Source organism: Colossoma macropomum, unplaced genomic scaffold (assembly GCF_904425465.1).
Source record: "Colossoma macropomum unplaced genomic scaffold, Colossoma_macropomum, whole genome shotgun sequence".
Taxonomy (NCBI): Eukaryota; Metazoa; Chordata; class Actinopteri; order Characiformes; family Serrasalmidae; genus Colossoma; species Colossoma macropomum.
The window spans coordinates 35,926,974-35,954,091 of record NW_023494791.1 but is presented as its reverse complement, the minus strand read 5'-3'; the positions used below and the strand labels follow the sequence as shown (position 1 = coordinate 35,954,091).

Below are 27,118 nucleotides of genomic sequence, written 5' to 3'. Positions count from 1 at the left end.
CACCGTGTCAGCACTGACCTGCCTGCACTGTAAAAAAAAAAAGTTTTTTTTTTACAGACATTGACCATAAAAAAATACAGGTTTTTTCTGTATTTTTCATGATAAGAGAATATACCTGTAAAATACAGGAAAATCACCTTTCAATATACGGGTAATAATAATATAACAAGTCCATTGCCTATTGTAACTTAACAGTAATTTGTTGTTTTAAAACAGTGAATGCATGGTAAATTAATTTAAACTTCCGTATTATCAACTGGCAAACAGCATCAGACCAGATATTTTGACTAAAATTATGAGGTTTAAATAATTCAAATAACTATCAAACCATTCAGTAATTAATAACATTTCTCTTTAGAATAGGCAGTAAATTGTAATATCAGCAATATATCAATATATCAAAGGTATATTGTTGTCTTATATTTGGTAGAATTAAAGTTTAGAAACCACAAAAAATAAGTTTAGCAGACAGTTGTGTGTCCATTGGACAAAGTCGTGTTTATGGTCTGTTTAGCCAATGAATGTCGAGAATCCTTGTTTGAATCTGAGCGCGAGCTGCACCGGGAGCGCGTTCACACTGAACCACACAGGAAGAAACCAGCCCGGCTGCCCCGAAGCCACTGTTCACACCATGTCTTCATGTTCAGCTCCGAGGTGAAACGGCTTAGTTTGCATTTAGTTTCTTTATTACGAATAGCAGTCTTAGTAGCAGTGAGCTAACAGTAAGCTAATTTAAGTGATTTAGTGCAAGCTAACAGGAGGTTTAGCTGAGTTGGCTAAGTGTCCGGATTTAACGGTGTCAAAACACAGCTGAAGACTTAACCCCAGAGTCGCCAGGGTCGCTGTTTCGCCGCCAAATTGAGCAGTGGCGGCCAAAACGACTGACTACAGACAGGAGAAAATGAACAGCCTTATGAGCGGATAAACGAATCATCGTAGTGTTTGAATAGCTGTAAACCTGAGGACTGAGAGTGCAGACAGAGAGAGGTTAACGGGTTTCAAGCCAAATTGGGCTCGTTTGAAAATGCAGTCGCGAGTTAAGTTTTGAAAGTCACGGTGTTTTGGGCTCCTTTAAGAATGAACCGCGGTCGAGGAATCGCCGTGTGAGTGACTGAATAGCCGTAAACTTGAGGACACACAGGCAGGTACAGTGGAGAACAGCAGAGAGAGAGAGAGAGAGAGATTCACGATAATAAGGGAGAACCGGCGCTACAAGTAGAGTCAGAGAGAGAGAGCGAGAGAGACAGGTAAGTGCAGTAATCGTTAGCTAGCTTGTCAATGCAAACAGAAACAAAGGAGAAACCTAAAAGTTTACTGACGTCTTTCATCAGTATTTGGACAAGTTATAATATTTAGTGTTTAGTGAAAAAATCTCTGCAGTAAAGTACCTTAAATAAAGAACTGTGCAAAAGTCACAGGCAGCCTAGAAAATTGTTTAAAACAATTCATCTTGGCAATAAAAGTGTTTTTGCTGGTATTAATATGCTGATTAGAAGAAAACGGTTAGAGGAACACAGTACTGATTCCTGAATTCTCACTGCAGTTCAGAATGGATCTGTTGAATTCCAGCACTCCTGATTTAATTTAAAGAAGGATTGATCAGATAAGCTAGTGCTGAATCTCAGATGACTACCTCCTGTCTATATAGTGCACTATGTGAATTATGGAGTTTTGATGTCCTGTAGTGAATGTAGTGAATGTCCTGTAGTGAATTGTGTGCAGGTAGTTGAATCACCAGTATCTCTTTGTTATAGTATGCAGTGTGTGAATGCAGGAGCTATAAGTTAAGGCCTATGTTATGCATTATGTAGGGAGTAGGGAGCCATGTGAGATTCTTTATTTGTGTGTTTGTATTTCATTTTTTTTTAAATAATAACATTTACTGCCCAGATCAATAGATGTACATATAATGCATATAATTGGAAATTTTGCGTAGTATTGTTTATATGCAATTTACAATTCCTTTTGTAGTTGATTTTGCTGGACCTGTTAGGTACATTAGTCTGGTCACTTCTGCCCCTGTCAGAAAACCTCCGTTCAGTGCTGCATCAGGGACACATTTTGATGTGTTCCCACGTGTTCAAAAGATTCCTACAAGCAAAGGGACATGACCAAGGTATGTTTTTTGGTTATGTTCACATAACATTAGGAAGTTAAGTAATGATGCAGTATGAAGGCTGGAATGTTGCTGTTTGTGCTACAGCTTGGCCTGACAGATTAATTGCTTTTATATTTAAATCACAAGAGCTGCAATATTTATTATAGAAAATATATATTAAAGAGGTTTAAATGAGGAAATTTCAGCAAATCATACAGAGCTTGTGAACTGCCTGTAGATGAGTTTTATCAATGCATGTGCTGTGTATGTGATAACCACTAAATGGTAGTCTTGCTCACCCAGTGTTCCAGCACCTCAAGCCAGAAAAAGATATTCTGGTGGTCTTGGCCAAAAAAAAATATAATTTATATTAATTTATAGAAGATAACTGCATTTAAATCCATATTGCAATATTGGCCAGAAAAATTGCAATTAGATATTTTCCCCAAATCGTTCAGCTCTCGCTACAGCTTGCACATACTATGATTTTTTTTTTAGAAATTGTCAGACAACAAAATCTTAAAGGTTAGAGTTACAATGACATAGAGCAGAGAAAAGTGGCAAATCAGTCATCAAAAGTCAGTAACTTCCAGTTGATCAGCTAATTCAGATATTAATACTACAATTACAGATGATAGCAGTAACAACTGTTATCATGATTTCAGAATTTTTGCATTTTACATTACAGTGGTATGCATGCTAAATTGATTTAAAAGTGCACAGGATGTGTCAGGTTACAGGCTAAAACAGAGAAATGTTTGATTTTCTTTTTTCACAGGTGAGGCAGTGGTCACTGCTTTAATGAAAGCTAACAAGATCATTGAGAGATCCCACAGTGTCCAAAGCCTGGAATTATATTCCTAATGGATGCCTCCTCAGATGACTGTCATCTTTCTACGAGTTGTTCTTTAAACTGATATGAAGAGACGGTTAAGGGTGAGTGGACTGAGACTGAAGAAAACAAAAGTGCACAGTGAGAATGAACAGTGACATGTCGTTCTATGAGATATTTGATGTGATCATGAAGTCCCAATCCTTAAAATACAAACCCTATTTCCAGAAAAGTTGGGACATTTTGTAAAATGCGATAAAACAAGAATCTGTGATTTGTTAAATCTCTTGAATCTATATTAACTGACAAAAGTATAAAGAAAAGATTTCCAATGTTTTCACTGACAAACTTTTTTTAAATAATTTTAGAATTTGATGCTTGCAACACACTCAAAAAAAGTTGGGACAGAGGCATGTTTACCACTCTGTTACATTGTCTTTCCTCTTAATACCGCTTTTTAATTGTTTGGGACATGAAGATACTAATTGTTACAGTTTTGTAAGTGGAATTTTTGCCCATTCATGCTTAGGACTATATTGAGTTCTGGCTCAACAGTCTGTGGTTGTTGTTGTCTGATTCTGCTCTTCATGATGTGCCATACATGTTCAATAGGAGACCGATCTGGACTGCAGCCAGGCCTGTAAGGCACACACACTCTGTGTCTATAAAGCCATGCTGTTGGAGCACATGCAGAATGAGGCCTGGCACTGTCTTGGTGAAATAACCATGGACTTCCAGGGAATAGATGTTGTCTTGATGCGTATGTCTCTTTAAAATCCGAATAAATGTGTCAGTGGTACCTTTCACACATGTTCAAGTCACCGATGCCATGGGCACTGATGACCCCTACCATGACACATGTTGCCATTTGCACCTTTCACTGATAAAAGTCTGGATGGTCCCTCTCATCTTTAGCATGGAGAATTCAACATCCATTTTTCTCCAAAACAAGCTGAAATGTGGACTCATCTGACAACAGCACACATTTCCACTGTCTTTCAGACCGTCTGAGATGAGCCTGGGCCCAGAGAATTTACCAATGTTTCTGCATAGAACTGATGTACAGCTTTCTCACATTAGAGTTTTAAAGGTGCATTTCTTGATGTAGCGGCAGACTGTTAAGTCACAATCGTTTTCCAAAATACTCCTAAAGTACTCCCTTCTCGTCCAGTGCCATCTGATCACACACATTGAGCAGTGGTTTCTCAGCTTTTTTTGAGTGTGTTTCAGGCATCAAATTCAAAATTTATTTATGTTTACTAATACAATTAAGTTGGTCAGCCAAAGCATCAAAAATAATTTCTTTGCACTTTTGTCAGTTAAATGAAAGTTTAAGAAAATTAACAAATCACAGATTCTTGTTTGTATTGCTTTTTACAAAATGTCCCAGTTTTTTGTATTGTCAGCACACTTTCCATCTTACTGGCATTGTTGAAAATGCCCTTAACAACTGTGTGTGGGCCCCTTTTAAGGACTGTAATAACTGTTGCAGTACTAGGTTCTGTTATTGACACTTGTGCTTTGTATTAGCTAAAAGTCCTCATTCTAGACGCATATTCAGTGTAGCTGAGTCCTGAGTGTAGTGTGGTTGCTTAGTCCTTCAGGTTGCTGGCTTTGTTTTGAGCATGTGTAAATGAAATCAAAAAACTTTTTTCTCATGCAGTTCCAATCTGAATCTTTTAATAACTGCATGCTGTTACAGTCCAAACTACAGATAAATCAAGAATGATACATGAGGTAATTAGTGCTCTAATTCACATTATTGTTTATGTTTTAGGCAGACATTATAAATCTTTAAAACTGTAGAAAGATTTACAGTAGCTATCTTTTTGCCCCCATTTGGTGTTTATTTTGAATGCTAGGTTGCTGGGTGATGTCATGATTGTTAAAGTTCAACTGTGAAAATAAAAAGATTGAAAGTATGTATTATTGTTGAGGTTTTATTGTTCTGGTCAAAGGTTTTACATTGTTTTAAAAGAGCAATAGTGTATTGGCTGTTGTGTATTTATGTAAAATTAAAGTACACCATTCTTTTATCTGCTGAAGTGAAAGGTAATTGTGCAGAATGTTCATGTAATTGAGTATATTGACTCCTGTATAAAAACTGGAATATAACAAAATGACCACAAAATTATGGTATATAATTTTTTGATAATGCCAAATGTCTGTGAATATACTGAATGATAAAATAAAAATGTTAACCATCTACTTTAATATTGGGGTAATTACATGTAATTTTGCATTGTATTTCTGTATCTAACCAGTAGAATCCAGTGATGTAACAGCGGTATCTTGTGGATAAACAGTACATTGTGATAGTTGGTAGGCGGATCAACCAACATTTAACTGTTATCCACTATAAATTTGTAGGATAAGAACATTTATTGACAGATTATGTCTGTTGATAAATGTTTAATAGGATTGAAAAGACAGTAAAGTGACTTAATTTAAATAATCTTTCTTTATTTTACTTTAAAAATCTGTACTTTGACAGGTGCATGTTGTAAATTGATTAAATAATTCTATGAAATAACTTAATTACACTGTTATTTAAAAGATAGCAACCCTCAAATTGCAGACTTTAGGTGTATTTATGCAGTATTTCCATGATTTTAATACATTCTAGAGATATTTTTAATGATGAAAATTTATAATTCTACTAAACTTTGGCCGTAAAAGTACACAGAATATTTACAAAGAAAAGCTGTAATTTTACATTAATGTACTGTACAGAATTTTACTGTAAAAGTACGGGAACTGTTTGGCAACTTGCTGCCAGACATCTTGCCGTTTTTGTTTTTTTTTTATTTTTTTTTTTACAGTGTGCTTATGACCTCTTCTTTCTCCTCTCTCTCTCTCTCTCTCTACATACACATTTCTCTCTTTTTCTCTTTTTCTGTCTTTCTCCTTCTCTCATCCTTTTCTTTTCTCCCCCTCTTTCTCCTCTCCAATTCTCACACAACATAGGTGGATAAAGGAAGAAACAGATCAGATCAGGCCCTGGGATGTTACTTTTCACTTTTTCCTTTTTAACCTAATCTAACTATTTCTTCAAACCAACTTTCATGCAGTGACTAATATACACGTCTTACCGTTAAGAAGGGCCCAACCTTGATTAATCTCGCATGGTGTTATTTAGCTCACCTTATCGTTACTAATTAAGTTATTCTACACTTTTACATCAGCTTTCCTTTTCTCTATTATACTCCCCCCTTATTGCGGCGTGCACAATGCAATAAAACCCAAATTTAGAACGGAGAAGTACTCCAAACATCAACACAGCATGGCACGCACGCACACGATTCTTTACAGTGCTACTAGACAGCAAACACCCAACAGCCCCAACGAACGAACTAGTGCACAATCATGTGAAAAATGCCCACCTGAATTGCTGCCATGGTGGGAGCAAGTGCGCTAAGGCTGTCGGCGACGCAGCAAGCCACAACACGTCCGGAGTTCATGACGCCAAATTCTTGTTTACAATCCTGTTTGTGACGCCAAATTCTTGTTGTTTATTAAATAGCGATGATGAAGAAGTCTCCACTGACACCATCTTGCTTGTATAAGATGTTTATTACAAAGTAAAACAGTATCATATCAAGCACTATAAAGTACCTGAGAGGGGATCCGTTCCAAGTGTCCCCTACCGAGCAGTATGACCTACTGCTTATATAGGGTGGTTGTTATGGAGAAAGGAGACAGAACATGGTCCTTCTTAGAATAGTCTCATTCATCTGGAACTAAAGTGGAAAGGGACCTTTGGACGAGGGGCCCCCTCACTTAAACATTCCAATCCTGCAACGTCAGATTACACCTGAAGCTTGGATACTACATGGCTTAGTAACTGTTTGGTCTCGAAATGTCTCTTTAATTTTGAGAGTTTAGCGCCTAATTTGAAATAAACCACACTCTGCTCAGTGGGCTTTTGGGGTAGCTCATTTGTCGTTTTTATCAGCTGCCGCTAATATATCAGGAACGATGTAAGAGTCTGAAAAGAGTCAAATGTTAAAACAGGCAGATGAAGCTAACAGTACTGCGCTGACGTGCTGCTAGACAAAGAAGCAGCTCTACTGATGGATTCCCTCGTTATCATGAAAAGCGCTCCCACCAGCGGTGAACTGAACATGGTTCGGTTGAAAGCACACCTAGACCCGTGGTTTTTGCCGGACCGGTTCACCTGCTTGATGCAGACCCAAATATGGGTGGAATGTTCACACACGTCGAAACGAAGCAAACTAACGAAAAAGTTTCATAGGTCCACACCAAACAAGGTAGGTGTGAAAGCGTCCTGAGAAACCTCTCCATCTCTGGCTCATTGTATGCACTGCACGCCGGCTGTCCGGTTAGGGGACAAAAGTGTCATTCGTTACTGTTTTTATTGAAGTCAGAAAAAGTGTGTTTACTTTTTAAGCTACTTTTTGTCCCGTTAAATGTCTCTAAGATGCAGTTTTCAGCTTCCAGTACAGCTGAGTGAAAATGAAATTACGGCTAGAAGAGCAATGTTACAAACATAAAAAGCACAGAGCTTCATCAGACGTGAGTGTGGCTTCATAATGACTCATTGTTAGCGCTGAAATCTGGCCATAAAATTCAAGCAGATGATGAACTGCCAGTAAAAACATCAGTGCTTGCTCCTAACAGACTCGCTTTAACTAATATACACATTATATTCTCTGTATAACTTTCTGCCCTCAAAGAGCAGGTCAACAGAAACATTACCGGCTAACAGGCTAATACTACAATAATAAGACAACTTCAAGTTCAAGACTTAACCTAAATTAAGAGTTACTCTGAGTCATACAAAGTGAAGAATGTTATGGAGCCCCTAAGGGACCGTGTAGTTAATGACATTGCGTTGCCTCGCAAATGTTTTGCATTCCCTCACAAAATATATGCTTGTCAGACAGCAAGCAAACGTAGCACCAGAGGTGCCCAATGACATTGCCTACATTAGAGCTTTGTTTTTAACACGGCTAACGTTAAAAGCTGTTTTCCCAGTTTCGCCAGTCTATGCTGAGTTTATTCAACAACTGTTTTCTGCGGTCTCTGTAAATGTAGCTTTAACTGTACAAGGACACTTGGTCTCAGTTTCAGTTTGTGCTCACTAATTGCATAATCATGTTTGATTTTGAGAAGCGACACGTCTTTATATTTCAATCCAAGATCAACGCAAAATTCAATGAGCTGCTTCATGTCTGAGCTTAAGCAAAGCACAGCTTTTGCAAGCTAATGCAAACCGTTGTATTGTAATGCAAAATATTTTCGAGGGAATGCATTTTATTTGCAAGGGAACGCAAAACATTTGCGAGGGAACACAATGTCATTAACCTTTTTTTTTTAACCACGACCCCTTAGGGGCTCCATAGAATGTTACTGGCATGTCTGTTACAAGCTAAAAAAAATTAAACTACAGCAGCTAGCATGATGCTAACAGCTAGCTACTATGGTGAAAATACAAGAAGCATTATCAAAACAGATTTCTACATTGACGTTGTGTAATAGTAGTGCATTATGGTTCTCTTCTTTTATCTGACTTAAAGTTTAAATGAAATGACTTTATTAGTATGAATAATTGTTGTAGTCTATAAATAGGAATCCCTGACGACAGCATTTCTCTCATGCAGGTTCGGGTTTCTGTACACAGATCAATTAAGCTACAAACATTGGCACACAAGCATTCGAGCATCCCAACAATAAAGATTACTGATATTTTTATTCATTCCCACATTTCTATGTTAGGATGTTATCAGCATTTCACACATTGTTTGTTTTTACGCTTCACCAGAACTTCCAGCCATAAGTCACACAAAGCATCATGGGCTGCAGGTATAGCATGCAGAACACACACATCCTCAGATGCACTACATCCACCATCTTACCAGTGACCTTTGACCCATACGTCCTTTGACGTATGACGCTATACCAATACAGTTAAAAGCCCCATTCATTACAATCCCCACTCACCATACTTTTTGTATCTCACTGTGGTTTTTAACGATGTACGACACAATTCTACACAGAGGCAGTGTTGAGCAGTAGCTCAGAGATAATGAATGCGGATCAAATCATTGATTTGTTACCTCAGAAAAACATAGGTATAACTGGTATAACATAGGTAGAACTGCCGTTTTCTCAGTGCTTCCCTGTAGCTGACATTACGACTGCCCTCTTTCAGCCAGGAAATCAACTGCTCCAACAGAGAGAAACTTATCAAAAACTCAGAGTAAAAACTGCATTTTCTGTATAAATCAAATGTAGTCACGATGCTGCCATGGTTAAGGTTAGTGCACTGCTTTGATTTAACTGCAGCTTAAACAGGCTACTACATAATCAGAAATATTACTAAGGAAATTACAACCAATTTATAATCTTTTGTATCTATGAGATTTGCATTAACAGTGACTGCATTTTAAAGACTAGCATAATGTATGAGTTATTTATATCATCCAATATTGGCCACAGGGTATATTATCTACTATGTTTTCTTAAGGGAAAATCACTCTATGGCTCATTTGGTTGTGTAGAGCAGGACAAATGCATTACTATCCTATTATTTACCATCCCTGAGGGATGTTGATAGTGTTTCTGCTTGATTGGAATGAAAACTTTCAGCCTCAGCAGCGCTTTTGTGGATAAAACTGGACAATCCCAGTTTGTAAAGACAGGAAAGTACAAAACATAAAATTCAATGTTCTTTGTAACAGAATAAAGAAACTTTTTAAAGTGAAAATATACACCCTAACATGTTTATCTGCACATATTTACAAATTTTGTGTTTCACACAAAATGTAACAATGGCAACAGACTTTATAGTTCATTTTCAACAATTTATTTATTTGTAATAAGCATCACCAAAAGATGGAGAAACCTTTCCTCCCTCTCTCGCGCATCCCTATCTCTCCTTTCCTGTAGTATGGCATCCGGGGAATTTTTGATGAACACTACGTATTCAGACACATAAACTATTCTCTTGTACTGTTTTCACGTACTATATAGTATGGAATTGTGCCATTTCGGACGCAACCGTTGTAAAATACAGGATATAAATCTATAAGTGAACTCTGTATTACTGCGCCACGTCATGACGAATCCTTGTGCTGTTAATGGAAATGGCAAGCTTTGAATCAAATGCTGCTCGCATGGACCGCCGAGTGTACTGATGAAGTAAGAACCTGTTTTTGTTTAAACCGAGGGGCTTACAATTTATTCTCTTAGCTAACGCTAATTAACTTAAATTAGACTATGCTGGTCAGAGAGCTAACAGGCTAAAAGATAGCTAACAACCTAAACAACTCCATAATTAATATCACTGGCTTGAATTTAAATACTTACGGTGTGATTCACTGTAAAACTGCAATGTAAGAGTTTAAAATATGTCACTTGAACGGGTCATACAGAAGCCAGTATTTCAATTCCAACTTAGTGCACTATGTAGGGAGCTGGGAGCCATTTGAGATTCAGCCCCAGCACGAGAAGCGGGGCACCATTGGTTTGGTGCTGTGTAAGACTTGAGGTGGTAATTTTTTTGCATTAAACTGTGTTATGTTCATTATTATATGACAAAAAGATAAAAAAAAAAGTTTATGAAATGACCGCAGTAGACAGTGATGGGCGACCAAACCTTCTTCTGTGCATTCAGCAGTCTGTGATTGCTCGGCAACGATATCATACACTAAAGGAACCACATTTCTTGGCGGAATACTTGTTTATGTTGATCATTATTAATAAGAACGTTTAGAAAATCATTTTCTTAAATATATATATATATATATATATAAAATCATTTTTTATGTTGGCCGTTGTTTTATTAAAGCAATAAGCTATTTGCGTTACTGTGATTTTATCACAGGGAAGGGTGTTCTGGCTTATTGCTTTAATGTACCACTGTTATTATGAAAAATATATACCACCCTTAGAAAAATAAACATGTGTTTCAATTATGCGTCTGTTACTCTTTTCAAAAATGTGTTATATACAACATTTGTAGTAATGGAAACAGCATTTTGGAATGAAACTCTTCAACTGTTCAGCTGGAAATTACAGATAATCTTTTCGCCAGTAGATGGCACTATTTTGCTATATGTGAAGCAGCCGTAAAGTCTTGAGTGAATTCTATTAAACCGTTTAAGAAAAGCCAATGAAAAGCAAATTTTGGCCAGGTGAATTGGTAAAGTAATGGATACACATACTGGATTATATACATGATATTCAGTGCAGAAATAATGTTTAATTTGGTGCTGAGCGCACTTATTTGCAGTAAACCTTTTTGGTTTAAGAGTAGTAAGGAGTTGTTGTTTCTCAGGAGCGTTGTGTGATTCTGTTAATACTGTGGTGTCAGGCTTGTCTGTACTGTTTAGAAATTAGAAAGGGGTACAAGTTGATTTTAGGCTATTTGGTTCATTTATTACACCTTCTTTTACACGGACTCTTATTCTGGAGGGCTGTATGTTCATAGACGAGTGAATGAAATGAAAAGTGCCAACCAGAGCTCATGACAGGTAACTCAATGACACAGTTTCCATGAGTTAAACCAAAGGCTGTTAAATTTACAAAAGAGTCTGCTTCAGCACAAACCTTCAAATACTTTGAACCTCAAATTGTTAGTCGAAATGGGAAAGTCTGTCAGAACCCTGAAAACATAACACCAGTTTCTCAAAACTGATTACAGCCCTCTATTTGAAAGTGATGTAGAAGATCAGATAGATGTTGCTCCAAATAATGATGAAAGAGAGAATGAACAAAATAATGTCCCTGAAAATAATGTCTAAGATGAAGGGAAGTAACATAATGTCCCACAAAATAAACACCAAAGAGTGAGTGTATAATAGAAGGGGTGGGCTGGGGTGGGGTATCTGTGTCTAAAAGAGATGTAGTCTTTTTTGGTTCTTTATTGTTGTTGAACCTAATTCCCCCTCAGATCTGGTTGGGGAAACCAGGGTGGATGTCCCTGTGTAGCTACTGTAAACCTCTACTTTTTCATCAGTGAAAGTTCTGTCAGTTGCCAGACTTTCTTTCAGCTGCCAGCCACAAGAGGCGGAATAACACCAGCATTGGAATCCCAAACGCTAACGAGAGCCTGGGAAGCTCTCATTAAGGGCAGCATCAGCTCTGACCTGGGATTACTTGGATCGTGAAAAGCAGAAAATGCAACCGACTTCTAAGACTGAACTTCGGAAGTGTTAAAAAAAGTTCTGAGTCGCACCCATTCATGATTTTCTCACACAGCCAAGACATCGCTAGAGTTAAAAAGAGTGATGCCTCAACCAAGTTAGCGCTGATGTAGCCTAGTGGTTAAACTAGGCATGTACTTTTAAGCTATCATAGTAAACCAACAGTCATAAGTGTAAAATAGTGTAGGCAGTAACATAAGCATTTCTTAAAAGATGGGAGCTACAGGCCTCAGTGCGACTGTCCCGACTGCACTGCCAGTACTTACACCACTGCTCATTACAAAGACTCACAGAGTCATGATGTAAAATCATATGTACATTTTTATTTGTGAAGTACATTTTTAGTTGTAGTAGGAAAGTAGGAAAATGAAATAAAATTACTAGACTGAGTGAACTAAATTTAGGAGTACTAGATTAAGAAAATTAAACTAAAAGATTAAAATTAAGAGTAATAAAAAGGTACTAAATTAAGGGTAAAATATAAGGATACTAAATCAAAGCAAACTAACATAAGGGTACTAAATGAAGGGTATTAACATAAGGATAATAAATTATGGGTATTAAAATAAGGGTACTAATTTAATGGTCCTAAAATAAACTTACCAAATTAAAAGCACTTAAAGAAGAGTACAAAATTAAGGGTAATAGGTTAAGAGAACAAAATTAAGGGTAATAAATTAAGGGAAGTAAAATAAGGGTATTAAAAGCAGACTCTTCAAAACAAGGGAATGGTGGGGGTCACTGTAGCCAGGGAAATGCTTCGAGAACGCTCCTCCAGACAGCTCCTCAACAGATCCTCACATTCTTCAGAGACACAGAGACATGCACGGTCAGAACTCTGTGTTTGTGTGAGAGATTTAAATATTGCATGAAATATGTAAAAATATATTTGGCAAATCTTTTATAATATACATTTCGACACTGTGCGAATTATTATTGTATATAATAAAAATGTTATTATTGCAAGTGATTCAAAACTGATTCTAAACTGATTCTAAATGAAAGACTTGTGTGTCTTTATTGATGACTGTATGTGAAATCATCGTCCAGCTCAGGTCAGTTACCAGCAGCGGAGGCGTGGTCCCACCAGGCACAAGCAGCGTTTATGTAAGCTTTAATGGTGGCGGAGGGAGCAGAAGGCACACTGTGGGTCAGTTTCTCCATGCCCTGGTGGAGCCGCAGCGGCAAGGACGGCATTGAGGGTACTGAAATCAGAGAACTAAATTAAGGTTAAGGTAATAAAATGAAGATATTAAAAGACATTTCATCAAAATCAATCAGCCGGTCCGTGGGGGTCACTGTAGCCAGGGGTGCTGCAGTATGTCTTGGAGAGAGGGTCTGCTTTGAGACCGCTTGTCCAAACAGCTCCTCAACAGATCCTCACACTCTGCAGAGACACACAGACATACTTAGTCAGAACTGTGTGTTTGTGTGAGAGAGAGACAGAGAGAGAGAATTTCTGGACACAAGCTTAACTGGTGCTCTCTGATGAAGGTACTTCTACTTGTGCATTTTTAACGTCCTGTTATATACAAAGATATATATATAGAAGCACCATTTTGAAGCATGTAAATAACTCACAGCGAGAGCGAGTCAGACTAAAGTACAGCCTCCACACAGCAGGGTAAGTTACAACACAGTGTCCATAACTTCTCAATAACAATAGTTTTGTTTTTCAATGTTTTATATACAGAAATACAAAAAATGTACTGTAATTTCGAATTATGATGAATGGATAGGAATTTTATTATAACACAATTCTCTGCTCCGTTCATCATTCTGGACACATATAACATTTCTACATTGTTTTACAGGCTCCTAGTGCCCTAATAATTATTTGAAACCAGTGAAGATGTACATGACAGGCGTATTAGAATCATTCTGTACAACAAAATAGATTTTATATTATTGAAAGATTCTCAGACTTTTGAAGCGTAGTGTAAATGTATACAATGGTTCTAATATGTAAGTCCTGTGTAGCTTCACTGATTTGAAATAATTAGTAGCAAAATGTAACTGAAGAAAGTGTAGCTGTGTCCAGAATGATGAACAGAGCTGTAGATGATTCTAATGACTGAGAAAGCTGTAGAACATCTAGCGTGAAGTCAAATTAACATCCAGATTACTGTATATTTCAAAAGTGGTGATCAAATCTCAGACAGAAATGAATATAAACAAAAAATTACAGTATATTATTTATTATTTCATAATTTCTTGTTCACATAATTCTTAAAATATGAAATAAAACATAAAAATATATTTTGGTGAATAGCTTATAAGATTTACATTCATACTGTGTGGGTTCCTATAATGTATAAAATAATAAAAAAATATTATTAAAAGTGATTTCAAGTTTTTAAATGGTTTTGTATCTTTGTAGATGGATGTATGTGAACACACACACAGACATTTAGACAATAACTGCACAGTGAAGACTCTCTGCAGACGATTGTGTGTCCACACTCACCTTGGGAGAGTTGGTATTGTATGTCGGGCTCCTCACTAATTATTTCTTCGGAGGTGTAGAAGGGGAGCTGTCCAGTCAGCATGAAGAACAGCACAACTCCAATCTGCCACACTGTGCATGGCTCAGCCTGGTAGGATCTGTCCAGGAACCACTCAGGAGGAGTATAATCAGGCGTTCCTTTAAAATACAACAATGACAGTGAGTGGACACGTGTGGACTTTACTATAAACACTACTGTTCAAAACTTCACAATCAACCTCTTCAGTAATACAGGAGCCATAAAGGCTTCACTGGAGTATATAAAGGTTCTTGGAGAAAAAAAAAGAAGTTTTTTGTAGTATATAAAATCAATTATATATAGTAAGTCTAATATGATAACCCTGTGTAGTTTTACGTTTCACATAATTAGTAGTAAGCTGTAAAAACGTTTAAAATTCTAATAATACCCATCTAAAAGTGGTCATCAAAGCTCAAGGCAGATAAAGTGACAGAACATTGTTGTAAATAGAAGATGACAGCATATTATTTTCACCACTTTATTTTATCACAGAATACTTCAAATATTGGAATAAATCAAAAATCCTGTTGGAGACTAATATATAATGTTTAAATATATGCTGTATGATTTAGGTTGTTATTGTTTACACAATAAATTACTAATACAGGAAATGGAATTTTAAAAACTAGTGTATCTTGAAATTCATCAGCACTCCTCAACATTCAAACCTTTTAGTTGTTTAAACACAATTTTATATAACAGGTCAGAAAAGAAAACTGTCAAATCATTATGTAGACAAAACCTGCTCTTCAAACCAAAGAAGGTAGTTTCATAAATATGAAGCTGAGTGTTAAAATAAAGTTTTGTCAGTGTTCACTGTGAATACATACCGTAATAGCTGGTGTAGGGGTCTTCCTGCAAGAAGTCGCCACAGCCAAAGTCCAGAATGCGCACATGCAGAGCCTCAGGGTCCGTCTGTACCAGAATGTTGTCTGGCTTAATGTCTCGGTGCAGGACCTCTTTAGAGTGGACATCGATCATACCCTCCACTAGCTGTCTAAGGATTACCTACAGTATGAAAGAGGATGGAGTTAATATAATAAAAGCAGCACATTCTTGTTAGAAGGTCATCAAAAAATTCATAGCTTGGTTCAGTTCGATATGCTTGTACGCCAGATTTGCTTATGAGGTATCTGACACTGTATAACATACTGGTATCTGTAAAAATAGACAAAAGTACAAACACTAGGAGGAGCCATCTTGATTTTTGCCTGTACTTTTGTTCACTTTCATAGACAACAGTATGTTACACAGTGTCAGAAACCACTTGAATGTAATGTTGGAGGCAGAATAGAAGTGCAGGTTCTCATTATTAAAGTTCATGATAACCAAAGCAATATAAACAAATAGAAATAATACTGAATTCCCCTTTAAATGCCAATGTCACTTTGTACAAACCACCTTACTCTATTCCTGCATGACGTACTTCTGTACCATTTCTATGACCTGGTCAAACCTATTGTACATGTCACTTGCACATCAGATTTGAATACTCCTTTTATTGGTTACACTGCACCACTGAACCAGAGTAAATATCATCTCCTTCCTCTGTTCACTTGTGTGCTGATTAATGATAATAAAGAATCTTGAACCTTTTATGTACTTGTTAGCTACATTAGCCTCGTAGCTGCAATGCAGAGCTACAACTTTGTTTGGGGTTAAAGGGGAAAATTGTGTACATGTATCTTAAATTAAAACCAGTCTCAGTAGGTGAGGGAGTGTCTTTCAGGAGCATTGTCTCTCACCTTGGCTTCCTCTTCCAGTAGGTAACCTCCACTGTCATAGACGTAGTCTATCAGGTCCTTGGAGGGCACTGGCCGCTCCATCACCATCACCAGCTCGTCCTGCAGCTCGCACCAGTCCAGCAGCGCTACGGAAGCGCCTTGTGTCTGTCCGGTAACGGTCTCGCCTTCCCCCACCATTGACAACAGCACCACTTCCAGTGGGTATTCTTTCTGTTCTCCATCCACAATCTATAACAGAGCACATTATTACACATAGTCCTCCTTCAGACTTCACCAAACTTCTGTCTTGTAGATCCACCTTGCAGGTGTTCAGTTTGAGACTTTTACAGTTTAGTGTGGAATCTGTTATCATGTTATGTAATAATCTGCAGTTCAGCACTGAATCTCTCAGTGGTTTCACAATATTGTTTACTTGTATCTATTGATGTGATATCACTACAATACCCAGAAAGCATTACTCAAATATTTCATACAGCCTTTGGGAATCTTCCCACAGCAATAAAAATATTTAAATAATAAATATTCGACTTTTAGCAATATTGTCACATATGTGAATTCCTTCTGCATTAACTCATATAACTCATACAGCCTGCCCACCAAAGTCCACCCCAATATATTAGTTTTCCAAACTTTCATCCCATCTTCAAGAAATGTCATCAGAAGGGAGTTTTCTAGTCTTTAAACCAAAAGATCTCATTCTCGAGACTATTGTGTTGCTCCTATAATAAGTAAGCAGGCATGCTGAAATACCCCCTGCTATTTGGGGGGTCCCTTGTTGACTTGTGACTCCAGTGCTAGCTGGCTGCTATCTCACTGGCCATAGTAATACTGGTTCTAGCTTTAATGGCCACAAAATGTTTAGTTTAACAATTCTTCATTTGGAGAGGCTGTTTTAGTTTGGTAATGTGGTACTGTTTTTTTGTGTGTGTGTGTGTGTGTGTGTGTGTGTGTGTACGCTCACCACAATGGTGTGTTGCACCTTGTTTTTGGGGATGTGTTTAATAGCCACCTGCAAGATAAAAAAAGACTGGATTAAACACATTACCGTTATGTGGTGAATGCTTTTGAATCAGTAACTAAACACTATTTTAACTGTCACTGTATTAAAGTGGTCTTTGTTTTCTTCTGTTAGTTTTGTTGAACAGGGTTAGTTTATCTCACAAGCAGCCACTCTATACAACAGCTGCAGAAGTGTGTGTGTATTAGTTACAGGTAGCAGGTCGTCTCTGCGGTAGCCGGCGTACACTGAGCCGTATCCTCCTTCACCCAGACGGTCCTGCTGGACATACTTGCGATCCAGCTCCTCTGCAGGGAGAGTAGAGTTTTCACTGATCAATGGATGCACTGTTTGTGTATGTGTGTGTGTGTGTGTGTGTGCCTGTGTGTGTGTGTGTGTGTTTCTAATGTCATATTACACACCCCTCAGTATTCTGTCATCAAGTTCGTCATCCCCACTGTCACTGTGGTCACTCTGTGCCTCGTGGTCACTCTGTGACTCCTCAAGTTCACGATCTGTCTCGCTATGTCCTTTGGACGAAACATTGTCACTGGACACAAACCGTGATGACTCACAAGAGCTCCGCTGCCCTTCCTCACCATCTGCAGTGGTTGTTAAAACCTGCTGCTCTTCTTTTTCTGTCTCCTCCGCCTCCACTCTCTGTCTCTTTCTTTGGGACGGCCCGCTGCTGCTCTTCTTCCTCTTTCCTCTCGGGCCGAGGCAGGTGCAGTCATGACCGCTGTTGTTAGGTCTCTGGTCCACTTGGGGCTCTGTGTCGTCTGAATTTGCCCCTACAGAGCAAAAAGATCTGAAAACCTGCCTTCACACATTATGGCTTCTACATTCAACACGTATTAAACGCCCAAGAAAAACATTTAGGATTCAGTCATAGGCTGCACGGCTCCTTACTGGGCATTTAATGCACTGTTTGATTGTAAAAGCAATAGTTTTGTGACCTATGCAGTACATTATATACAGTAGAGGGGTAATTTGAGTTTTAGCCCTAGCAGTCCATGAGCTCTAGTTATGGAAAAAATGGCTCTTAACTATAAAGCTTGAATCTGCCTTTTGGCTTCTTTCTCGTTCTTGTATTAAAACTGCTTAAAATGAAGTTTTTACAATGCGTTTTTTGTTTAAATTGTCTCACAGCTGTAAAACATCAGCACATTTAGGCTCCAGAGTAAAATCTGATTCATGACTCCTCATTTCTTAAATTTACTTCTTCATTATAAAGTTTAAACCACTAAAAATAAAAGAAATATTTCAGAACTCTTCCATTCTTTAATGAATCGTCCAACTACATAAACATTGCTGTGCTTCATCTTCTGTAATAAGTTTTTTAATTATTGTAGAAAGTTCATTACTGAGAATGTTTTTTTAAGTAATTATTGTGTGAGATAAAAACGCTTCAGGCAAAACTCACTCTTTGTTTTCCTGGAACGCAGAAAATACACAGACATGGTCCTTACAAAGGTGCTTCAACACGTAGAATCAAATTTCACAGGTGAAAGTCAGTCAAATAAGACACTGAATGAGAAAAGTGTTGTTAGATTCACTTCTGCTGTGTTCTATATGCAAATTTGGGAATGATGCTATAAAGGAATGGAATGATGTCATAATGGACATTGCAGACGATGGCTCCAGTTCTGGTTCTATGGTTGCCATGGAGAGAGCGACTAACCCAGCCAAGATCCATTCTAGTCCATGTATTTACTCAAAAAAAGCCTTAGGATATAATAAACATGGGATTTTAAGAGGGTAGCAGTAAAAATAGCTAGAAATGGATTCATTCAAACCAAAAAATAAATAAAATTATGGATCTCATTTTATAAACTATTCAAGAGGATTAGTTTCCACTGTAAAAAAAAATCAATCTTTAGATATTTTCAATGATCATGTTATGATGTGTTTAAACTGACTTGGACTTTAGGTTAAAATCCTTTTGAGTGACTCTGTAACTTTATTATGTTTATTTTTATCAAAACAAAACATTGGCCTTTTCATTTTGGCACTAATAATCATAACACTATCAAAATGTTACCAAATAATTTAGTCGTGACAGTTTTTACTGATGCTGAGCAGAATTCACAAACACTAGCCATTACATGACTAGGAAGCACAGCTTTAAACAGTTGTACAAACATAAAATCATAATATTTTTGTTAAAAAAATTTGACCGAACTGCCAGAGGTGCGGACATGAATCATGTGACTTGAACTAGAGTCCATCTCGAGTCACGAATTTGATGACTTTAGACTCGACTCGAGAAAATCAAGAAAGACTTGCAACTCGACTTTGACTTGAACACCAGTAACTCGGACTCTGGCTCAGACTTGAGCTTCATGACTCAGAAAGACTCGGAAAGATTCAAAGTGGAAGAAATGTGGAGAGCCTGACAGCTACATAGTCGATTATTTTTAATGTGTATGGATTCATTTCTGCTGTAAATTGAATAAACAGCAACCTCGTCAAATGTCTGTTACTGTGCTTATTCTCAGCTTATTTTATATCAGAAGACAAGAGAAGTGTTAGAGCTCAAGTTCACCTCCATAAGCTGGAAACACGCGAAACATCAACACCATCAATGCACCCTCGATCAGCCATTTAAACTCTTACTGGAGAAACGCACCAATTTTAACAGCTTCTGCGGGTAAAACACGCAAAACATTCAACCCGAGGCTGAAGCTAACTTTTTATTCGCCAGCTTCATACTGGAATTTGCCGTTCCATCTTAAATGGTGCAGCAGTTACATGTCGGCCCCTGGCTGTTGCACCAAGGTGGGACGGAAATTCAAATAAGAATCTGGCAAAAAGTCAACTTAAGCTTCGTACATTCAACATTGTTTTGCTCTTTTCTGTAAACTTTGTCTAGCTCGTTCGTTTTGGTTTCTGTTGTCGTCTAAATTTTGTATTTTAGTTAAAGGGTAAAATAATAATAATAAAAAATTAATGTACAGCCATACACTGCTAACGTACTGTTACCATTATTCAGTGTTGTGGCCTTAAATTAGCTGAAGAATGCAGACTGACTTGTGTAGGACTCGAAGATTAGGACTAATGACTTGGGACTCGACTTAAGTCTCGCCTGTTCTGACTCGGGACATGAATCGGGACTCGACATTTCCCTGGGACTTGACTTGGGACCAGTATGAAGACTTGAGACTTTCTTGCTATTTGCAACTTAGTGACTTGTTCCCACCTCTGCTAACTGCAGAAAATCTGTGTTTCAGTAGTGACAATGTTCCACACTGATTTACAGAAATTGGGACACATTTACTTCAGAAGAATGGGATCGAACTGCTCACCATGTGGCCATGAGGGACAGGGATGCAGTCTCACTTCCTGCTCTAAAATGCAGGGGTGTGGCTAAAATTAGGCTCCACCTATGGACTAAAACTCTTTGTGTTTCAGTATTGATATGAAAACGTGGGACAGAATTTTCTAAATAAACTTTTTCTGTTTAAAATTTTAACTTAATTAATCTTTCAACTTCACTTTAAAAAATATGTAAGTATTATTTTCACAACTTGAAATTGGAGTTTTGGGATTTGAGACAGCCACCTTTGAACAGTACCCTATAAGTGATGATTTTGTATACAACCTCTCCAAAAAGGCTGGGACGCTGTGCAAAATGTAAATTAAAACAGAATGTAATGATGTGCAAATCATTTAAACACTATATTTCATTGAACACAGTATGAAGACAACATATACAATTTTGAAACTGAGGAAATGTATTGTTTTGATTTTGATATATATGCCCATTTTGATATATATGCCCATAATTCAGTAGAATTCGCCATATAGATGATGCACAGATGGAGAAAATATGGCACCACATGGACATCGCCATGGTCACGACAACCCTCCAAAGGACAAGAAGAGAGTTCATCAGAGAGGCTACTTAGAGAGCTACAACAATATTAAAAACGCAAGAAACTTCTAGCAGGTACTGGTCACTCCTTATATGATATATAGAGGCTGCTTCTCTTCAGTTGGGACAGAGGCTCTGGTCAAGATAGGTGGCACAATTACAAGCTCCAAAAATCAAGATACTGGCACAAACCAGCTAACCTCAGTCAAAAAGCTTAAGATAAAGAACAATTTCCCATTCCAACATGACTGATAATAATCCAAAGCACTCATCCAAGTCCACCAAGGAATGTTTCAAAAAGGAAGATCAGTGTCTTAGAAAGGCCAAGTCAGAGTCTAGATTTCAACAAGTAGAAAACCTGTGAAATCTGCTAAATCAGTCTGTGTATAGATCACCTCGCAGTTTGAAGAACCATTAAAAAAACTGAATTGCTCTGATGTTGGTTTTGATCAGTTTTCATTTGCTGATCTTCCTTATCAAATGCATGTAAGTCAGTGAAACTGAGTCAGTTGTGTTCTTTCAATGAAATTAAGCAAGATATCAGATTTACTTCATAAGTGTTTGTTTGTCAGTGTCTCTCTCCTTTTTCTCCTGGCATCATCTATCTGCATATTCCTTTCCCTGTTTTACTCACTCTCTTTGTGCTGTCTTTCCCCCTGACCTACCTTTCCTTTGGTGCGCCTCTTTCTGATACTACCCAGCCACAACGGGCGTCATTCACCAATATCTTTCACCACTATCCTTGAGAAAAGTCCTAAGTCTACATCAGACTCATGACATGCTCTTAAACTGCAGACTTGTTTGTACCTTTGTGCTCTTGAGTGTGTGTAGATTCTGTTCTTACCTAAGAACAAATCCCAAATAAGTAAACAGCAGTGAATGTCAGAATCTTCATGAAAACTACGTAAGTGGGTTTTAAGAAGAAATCTTTTCTTAAGAACGGTTGGTGAATGAGGCTGCAGAGTGTAATTCTATGACAGATCAGTTGTACAAAAACAACTTAATGAAACTATGTAGATCTAACATACACCTATTAACTTTATGTTCTTTTCCTCCTGTGATTTACTTAAATTCATTGGGTACATGTTGCTCAACTGAGCATCTTAAAGGCTACTTAACCCAGTTGCGTGGAACCGCTTCACATAACATTTTAGAGTAAATCCAACATTTAATTTCACTGAGTGAAGCTTTTTCTGAAGGAAGTGTGGATTAAAATTGTAAACTGCACATGTGACAACTTTAGAAGTGTGTAATAAACCACCGGTCAGCAACACAACCTTAAAATAGCTCAACCAGTTTGCACTGAAGTTCCTGTAGTTACTGAATAATAAGTCTTAGTATAAGCCTGAGATTTTAAGGGGTTAAAGACTTACTGCTGTAATAAATGTAAAAGGTACTTTAACAAAGTGTTGTGAGGTTGTGCACAATTTTGAAACCAGGTTATTGTTGTTTTTTATTTTCTTTTTTTCTAATAATTAGTTTAGTGGTTGTAAGGTTACAGATAGAAGTATATTATTTATTTATTTTATTTATTTTTTTTTATTGTTTTTAATTCAAGTATCCAAAAAAATGGACATACTTCATGTCCACATAATGAGTAAACCTAATGGAAATCTTAGACAGTTCATATACAGTGTGAAAAGTTCAAAGTAGTTGAGTGAAACTCTGTGCATGAGATAACAACCCAGCAATCTTTTAAACAAGGTAATGTTTTCTAAGTAAGGATTGCTATTGAACGCATACTTTTCTTCAAAACTCCCCAAGTATGGAAACATCAGGCTCAATCTTGTTTACTATCGGACAGTCACTGTAAAAAATCTGCAGTGTCTCTGAAATAGCTAGGGAGGTATTTTGTTTTCAGAGAGACGCTGCAGATATTTAGTGTCTGTAGGTTATAAACAAGATTGAGCCTAGTGTCACTATGGCTACCATGGAGGTCACTCCTTAATCCACTTTTCCTATGACCATTGTGTTTCAAGATTACATCTAAAATATCCAGTTAGGTGACAGACGTGTTGTTTGTTACTGTTTTTAGTGTCAGAAAGTCAGAAAAAGTGTGTTTGCTTTTTAAGCTACTTTTTGTCCCATTAAAAGACTCTGTGATAACATGCAGTTTTCAGCTGCCAGTACAGCTGAGTGAAAATGAAATTACAGCAAGAACAGCAATGTTACAAGAATAAAAAGCACAGAGCTTCATCAGACGTGTGAGTGTGACTTCATAATGACTCGTTGTAAGTATTGAAATCTGCCCATAAAATTCAAGCAGATGACAAACTGCCAGTAAAAACATCAGCGTTCGCTCCTAACAGACTCACTTTAACTAATTTACACATTATATTCTCTGTATAACTGGATTCTGCCCTCAAAGAGCAGGTCAACAGAAAGGTAACCCGCTAACAGGCTAATGCTACAATAATAAAACAGACTTCAAGTTCAAGACTAAATCAAACTGAAGAATGTTACTGGCATGTCTGTTAAAGTGAAGAATGTTACTGGCATGTCTATTTATGAGCTAAAAAAATGATGCTAACAGCTAGCTACTATGGTGAATATACAAGAAGCATTATTGACGCACTGGACTAAAAACAGGTTCCTACATTGACATTGTTGTGTAATGGCTGCCTGTATCTGACTGAAAGAAGTTTACATGAAATGACTTTATTAGTATGAATAATTGGTGTAGTCTATAAATAGGAATCCCTGACGATTTCTCATGCATTTCTCTCATGCAGGTTCAGGTTTCTGTACACACATCAATTAAGCTACAAACATCGGCACAAAAGCATTCGAGCATCCCAACAATAAATATTACTGATATTTTTATTCATTTCCACATTTCTATGTTAGGATGTTATCAGTATTTCACATATTGTTTGTTTACGCTTCACCAGAACTTCCAGCCATAAGTCACACAAAGCATCATAGGCTGCAGGTATAGCATGCAGTACACACACATCCACTACATCCACCATCTTACCAGTGACCTTTGACCCTTACATCCTTTGGCATATGATGCTATACCAATACCTTTAAAAGCCCCATTCATTAAAATCCCCAAAATTGTTTTACGTTTGTATCTCATTGTGGTTTTTAATGATGTACGACACAATTCCACACAGAGGCAGTGTTGAGCAGTAGCTCAGAGATAGTTATTGATTTGTTACCTCAGACATAGGTATAATCAGCTTCTATAGAAACAGTAAAGTTACAAAACATACAGAACATATACACGATATACATATGTGTGTAAATATATAGATGTCCGGCGCCTACCTCATCACTCGGATGCGGGACATCCCGGCTTGTTTGAAGCTCCATATACTGAGGAACACGGTGCGCATGGTTTCGTTCAGATTGCTTCATCCTAGCGAGAGTTATTACAGAATATTCTGGGCCTCTTTTGAGTGAATCTCCCTGCATAAATGAAAGTGTGTGTGTGTGTAAATCACACACATGTAACTGTAAATACACTGTGTTGTCATAAAAAAACAGACAAACTCACACCATATACATTTTAATAGCAATTCTATAAGAACCATCGAACATAAACAACAGAAGCTTATTCACCACTGTTCGTTTTAGTCAGTTCAATTTAAAGATATCAAATATATAGGGGTGGGAATCTCTAGGCACCTCACGATTCGATTTGATTACGATTCAGAGGGCTGCGATGCGATTATAAAACGATTATCGATGCATCTTTTTTTTCTATACATGATTTCTATTTTCTTACTGTGTGAGGACTTGGTACTTTTAAAGCTAAGTATTTGTAATGATCCATAATGCATTTATGTCCAAGATCTTTTATTAATAAATCAAATGGAAGTGATGTGGCAAGTGAACTAGAAGGCTCTCATTCACTGCTCTTGTTTGGAGACGCTGCTGCCACTCATCTGCGATAAAATGCGCTGTTACAGTGAAATGCGCAAAAGCCCTGTTTCGCAACACCTGAGAACTCGCATGCAGACTGCAGGTCACATAGCAACGAGGTTTCGCCGAGCTAGTAGCGAACGAAAAAGGAAAAGAGAAAGACAGACATTTGGAGACGAATGGACTTATTCGCATTTATAAGCAGCGCAGATGGTTTCCTGGTACGTTAAATCTGCAACGAGAGACTGTCAAACACTAAAATGAGGTGGAAAGGTGGAATGGGAAAGTTCAGCAAGAAGCTGGCGAGTGAGAAGCAACTTCAGCCTCGTAAAACAGTCGAACGATGAGAGACATTTTACAAGAAACTATTCAACTTTTGAGGAAAGGTTTTCGGGCGGAGTTGGAAGAAAAGTGGCTATAGCTAAAACTTAAAGTGGAGTAGAGTAAGTCAGCGTTTTTGTTTATATTTTTTAGCCTAAACTAGGACATTAACACATACTGGACATTAAATGTTGCGGCTCCCAAGGTGGTTTGATTTTTGTTGAAAGGACAAAGTGGCTCTTCTTAACATTTGGGTTGTGACTCCTGATCTAACCTGGCTTTTAATGCAGAAGGTGCCAGTCGTATTTCTTGCTCATCTAGTTGTGTTTGTTATGTGCGCGTAACGAAGTGTGCGGGCGCTGCACTTACCCACTTTCAAGTTCCGCCCTTTACGTTCCGTTTACATTATACATTAAATATTTAGAAAATCGATTTTTGACATTCATGAATCGATTCAGAATCGTTCATGTCTGCATTGCGATGCATCTAAGAATCGATTTTGTATATATATATATATATACACACACACATTAATAAGTCAACAAATAGATAGATAGCTAGATAGATAACACAAACTATGTACATGAATTCATAGTTTGGAAAGATGACATCATACTGTCACCTGAACACAGCTGTACCCATCCTGCAGCTGTATTTCAATGGTGCAGACCTCAAAACCAACCTCGGACTCTCTCGGGAGGCCATTGCCTCCCTCACTGCTGCAGTAAGGCGTGAAACTGAACATGGGTGGACCTGGGATATCGAGGTACTGGTGTTCCTCTACTGGGTGGCACAGGCAGCATCCTATTGTGTGATCTCATGCGAGCCTTTGCCATTCTTAAGTCATCTGTGCATAATATTGTACACAGAGTGAGTAGGGTTGTCAGCAGGACAGTCAGGAGGGTCATCACTTTCCCCACTGGAGATGAACTGGATGTTTGCTCACTTGACTGAAGTGCCAAAGCACTATGTAGGTTAAATATACATACTATACGAAAGACTTTCCACTTGTGTTGCAACTAAAACAGACCACAGTGAACTGCCGTTTTCTCAGCGCTTCCCTGTAGTTGACATTACGACTGCCCTCTTTCAGCTAGGAAATCACAAGTCCAACTGCTCCAGCAGAAAGAAACTTATCAAAAACTCAGAGTAAAAACTGCATTTTCTGTATAAATCAAATGTAGTCACTGATGCTGCCATGGTTAAGGTTAGTGCACTGCTTTGATTAAACTGCAGCTTAAACAGGCTACTACATAATCAGAAATATTACTAAGCAAATTACAACCAAACCTCATTCCATATTCACCCACACAAAGTTCCATGTATATATTGAGCAGCTTGTGATAGTTATTTTATCATCTTTTGTGTCTATGAGATTTGCATCAACAGTGACTGCATTTTAAAGACTAGCATAATGTCTGATATCATCTATTATTGGCCACAGGGTATATTATCTACTATGTTCTCTTACAAGGGAAAATCACTCTATGGCTCATTTGGTTGTGTACAGCATGAAAACTGCAGTACTAACCATCCTATTATTTACCATCCCTGAAGGATGTTGATAGTGTTTCTGCTTGACTGGAATGAAAACCTTCAGCCTCAGCAGCCCTTTTGTGGATAAAACTGGACAATCCTAGTTTGAAAAGACAGGAAAGTACACACCATAAAATATACATCCTAACA

The 27,118-nt window shown here is 37.6% G+C and overlaps 1 protein-coding gene across 1 annotated transcript; it reads right to left on the bottom strand.

Moving 5' to 3' along the window:
- Nucleotides 1-13,395: 13,395 nt before the first annotated feature.
- Nucleotides 13,396-24,582, bottom strand: LOC118811083 (serine/threonine-protein kinase pim-2-like). The gene is made up of 8 exons (XM_036575292.1): nt 24,515-24,582; nt 17,790-17,917; nt 17,581-17,675; nt 17,326-17,379; nt 16,371-16,598; nt 15,456-15,633; nt 14,568-14,744; nt 13,396-13,487 (listed from the first exon to the last, which is right to left on the bottom strand). Exons 1-8 carry the CDS (start codon nt 24,580-24,582, stop codon nt 13,396-13,398), a joined length of 1,020 nt encoding a protein of 339 aa, XP_036431185.1.
- Nucleotides 24,583-27,118: the final 2,536 nt, after the last annotated feature.

Excerpts from the sequence above, each read along its gene's own strand:
- LOC118811083 (XM_036575292.1), bottom strand. The coding sequence starts at position 24,582 with ATGCGCACCGTGTTCCTCAGTATATGGAGCTTCAAACAAGCCGGGATG. Across the intron at positions 17,918-24,514 it reads TCCCGCATCCGAGTGATGAG|TGACAATGTTTCGTCCAAAG; the intron begins GTAGGCGCCGGA and ends GTTTGTGTCCAG. Across the intron at positions 17,676-17,789 it reads TGATGACAGAATACTGAGGG|AGGAGCTGGATCGCAAGTAT; the intron begins GTGTGTAATATG and ends CTCTCCCTGCAG.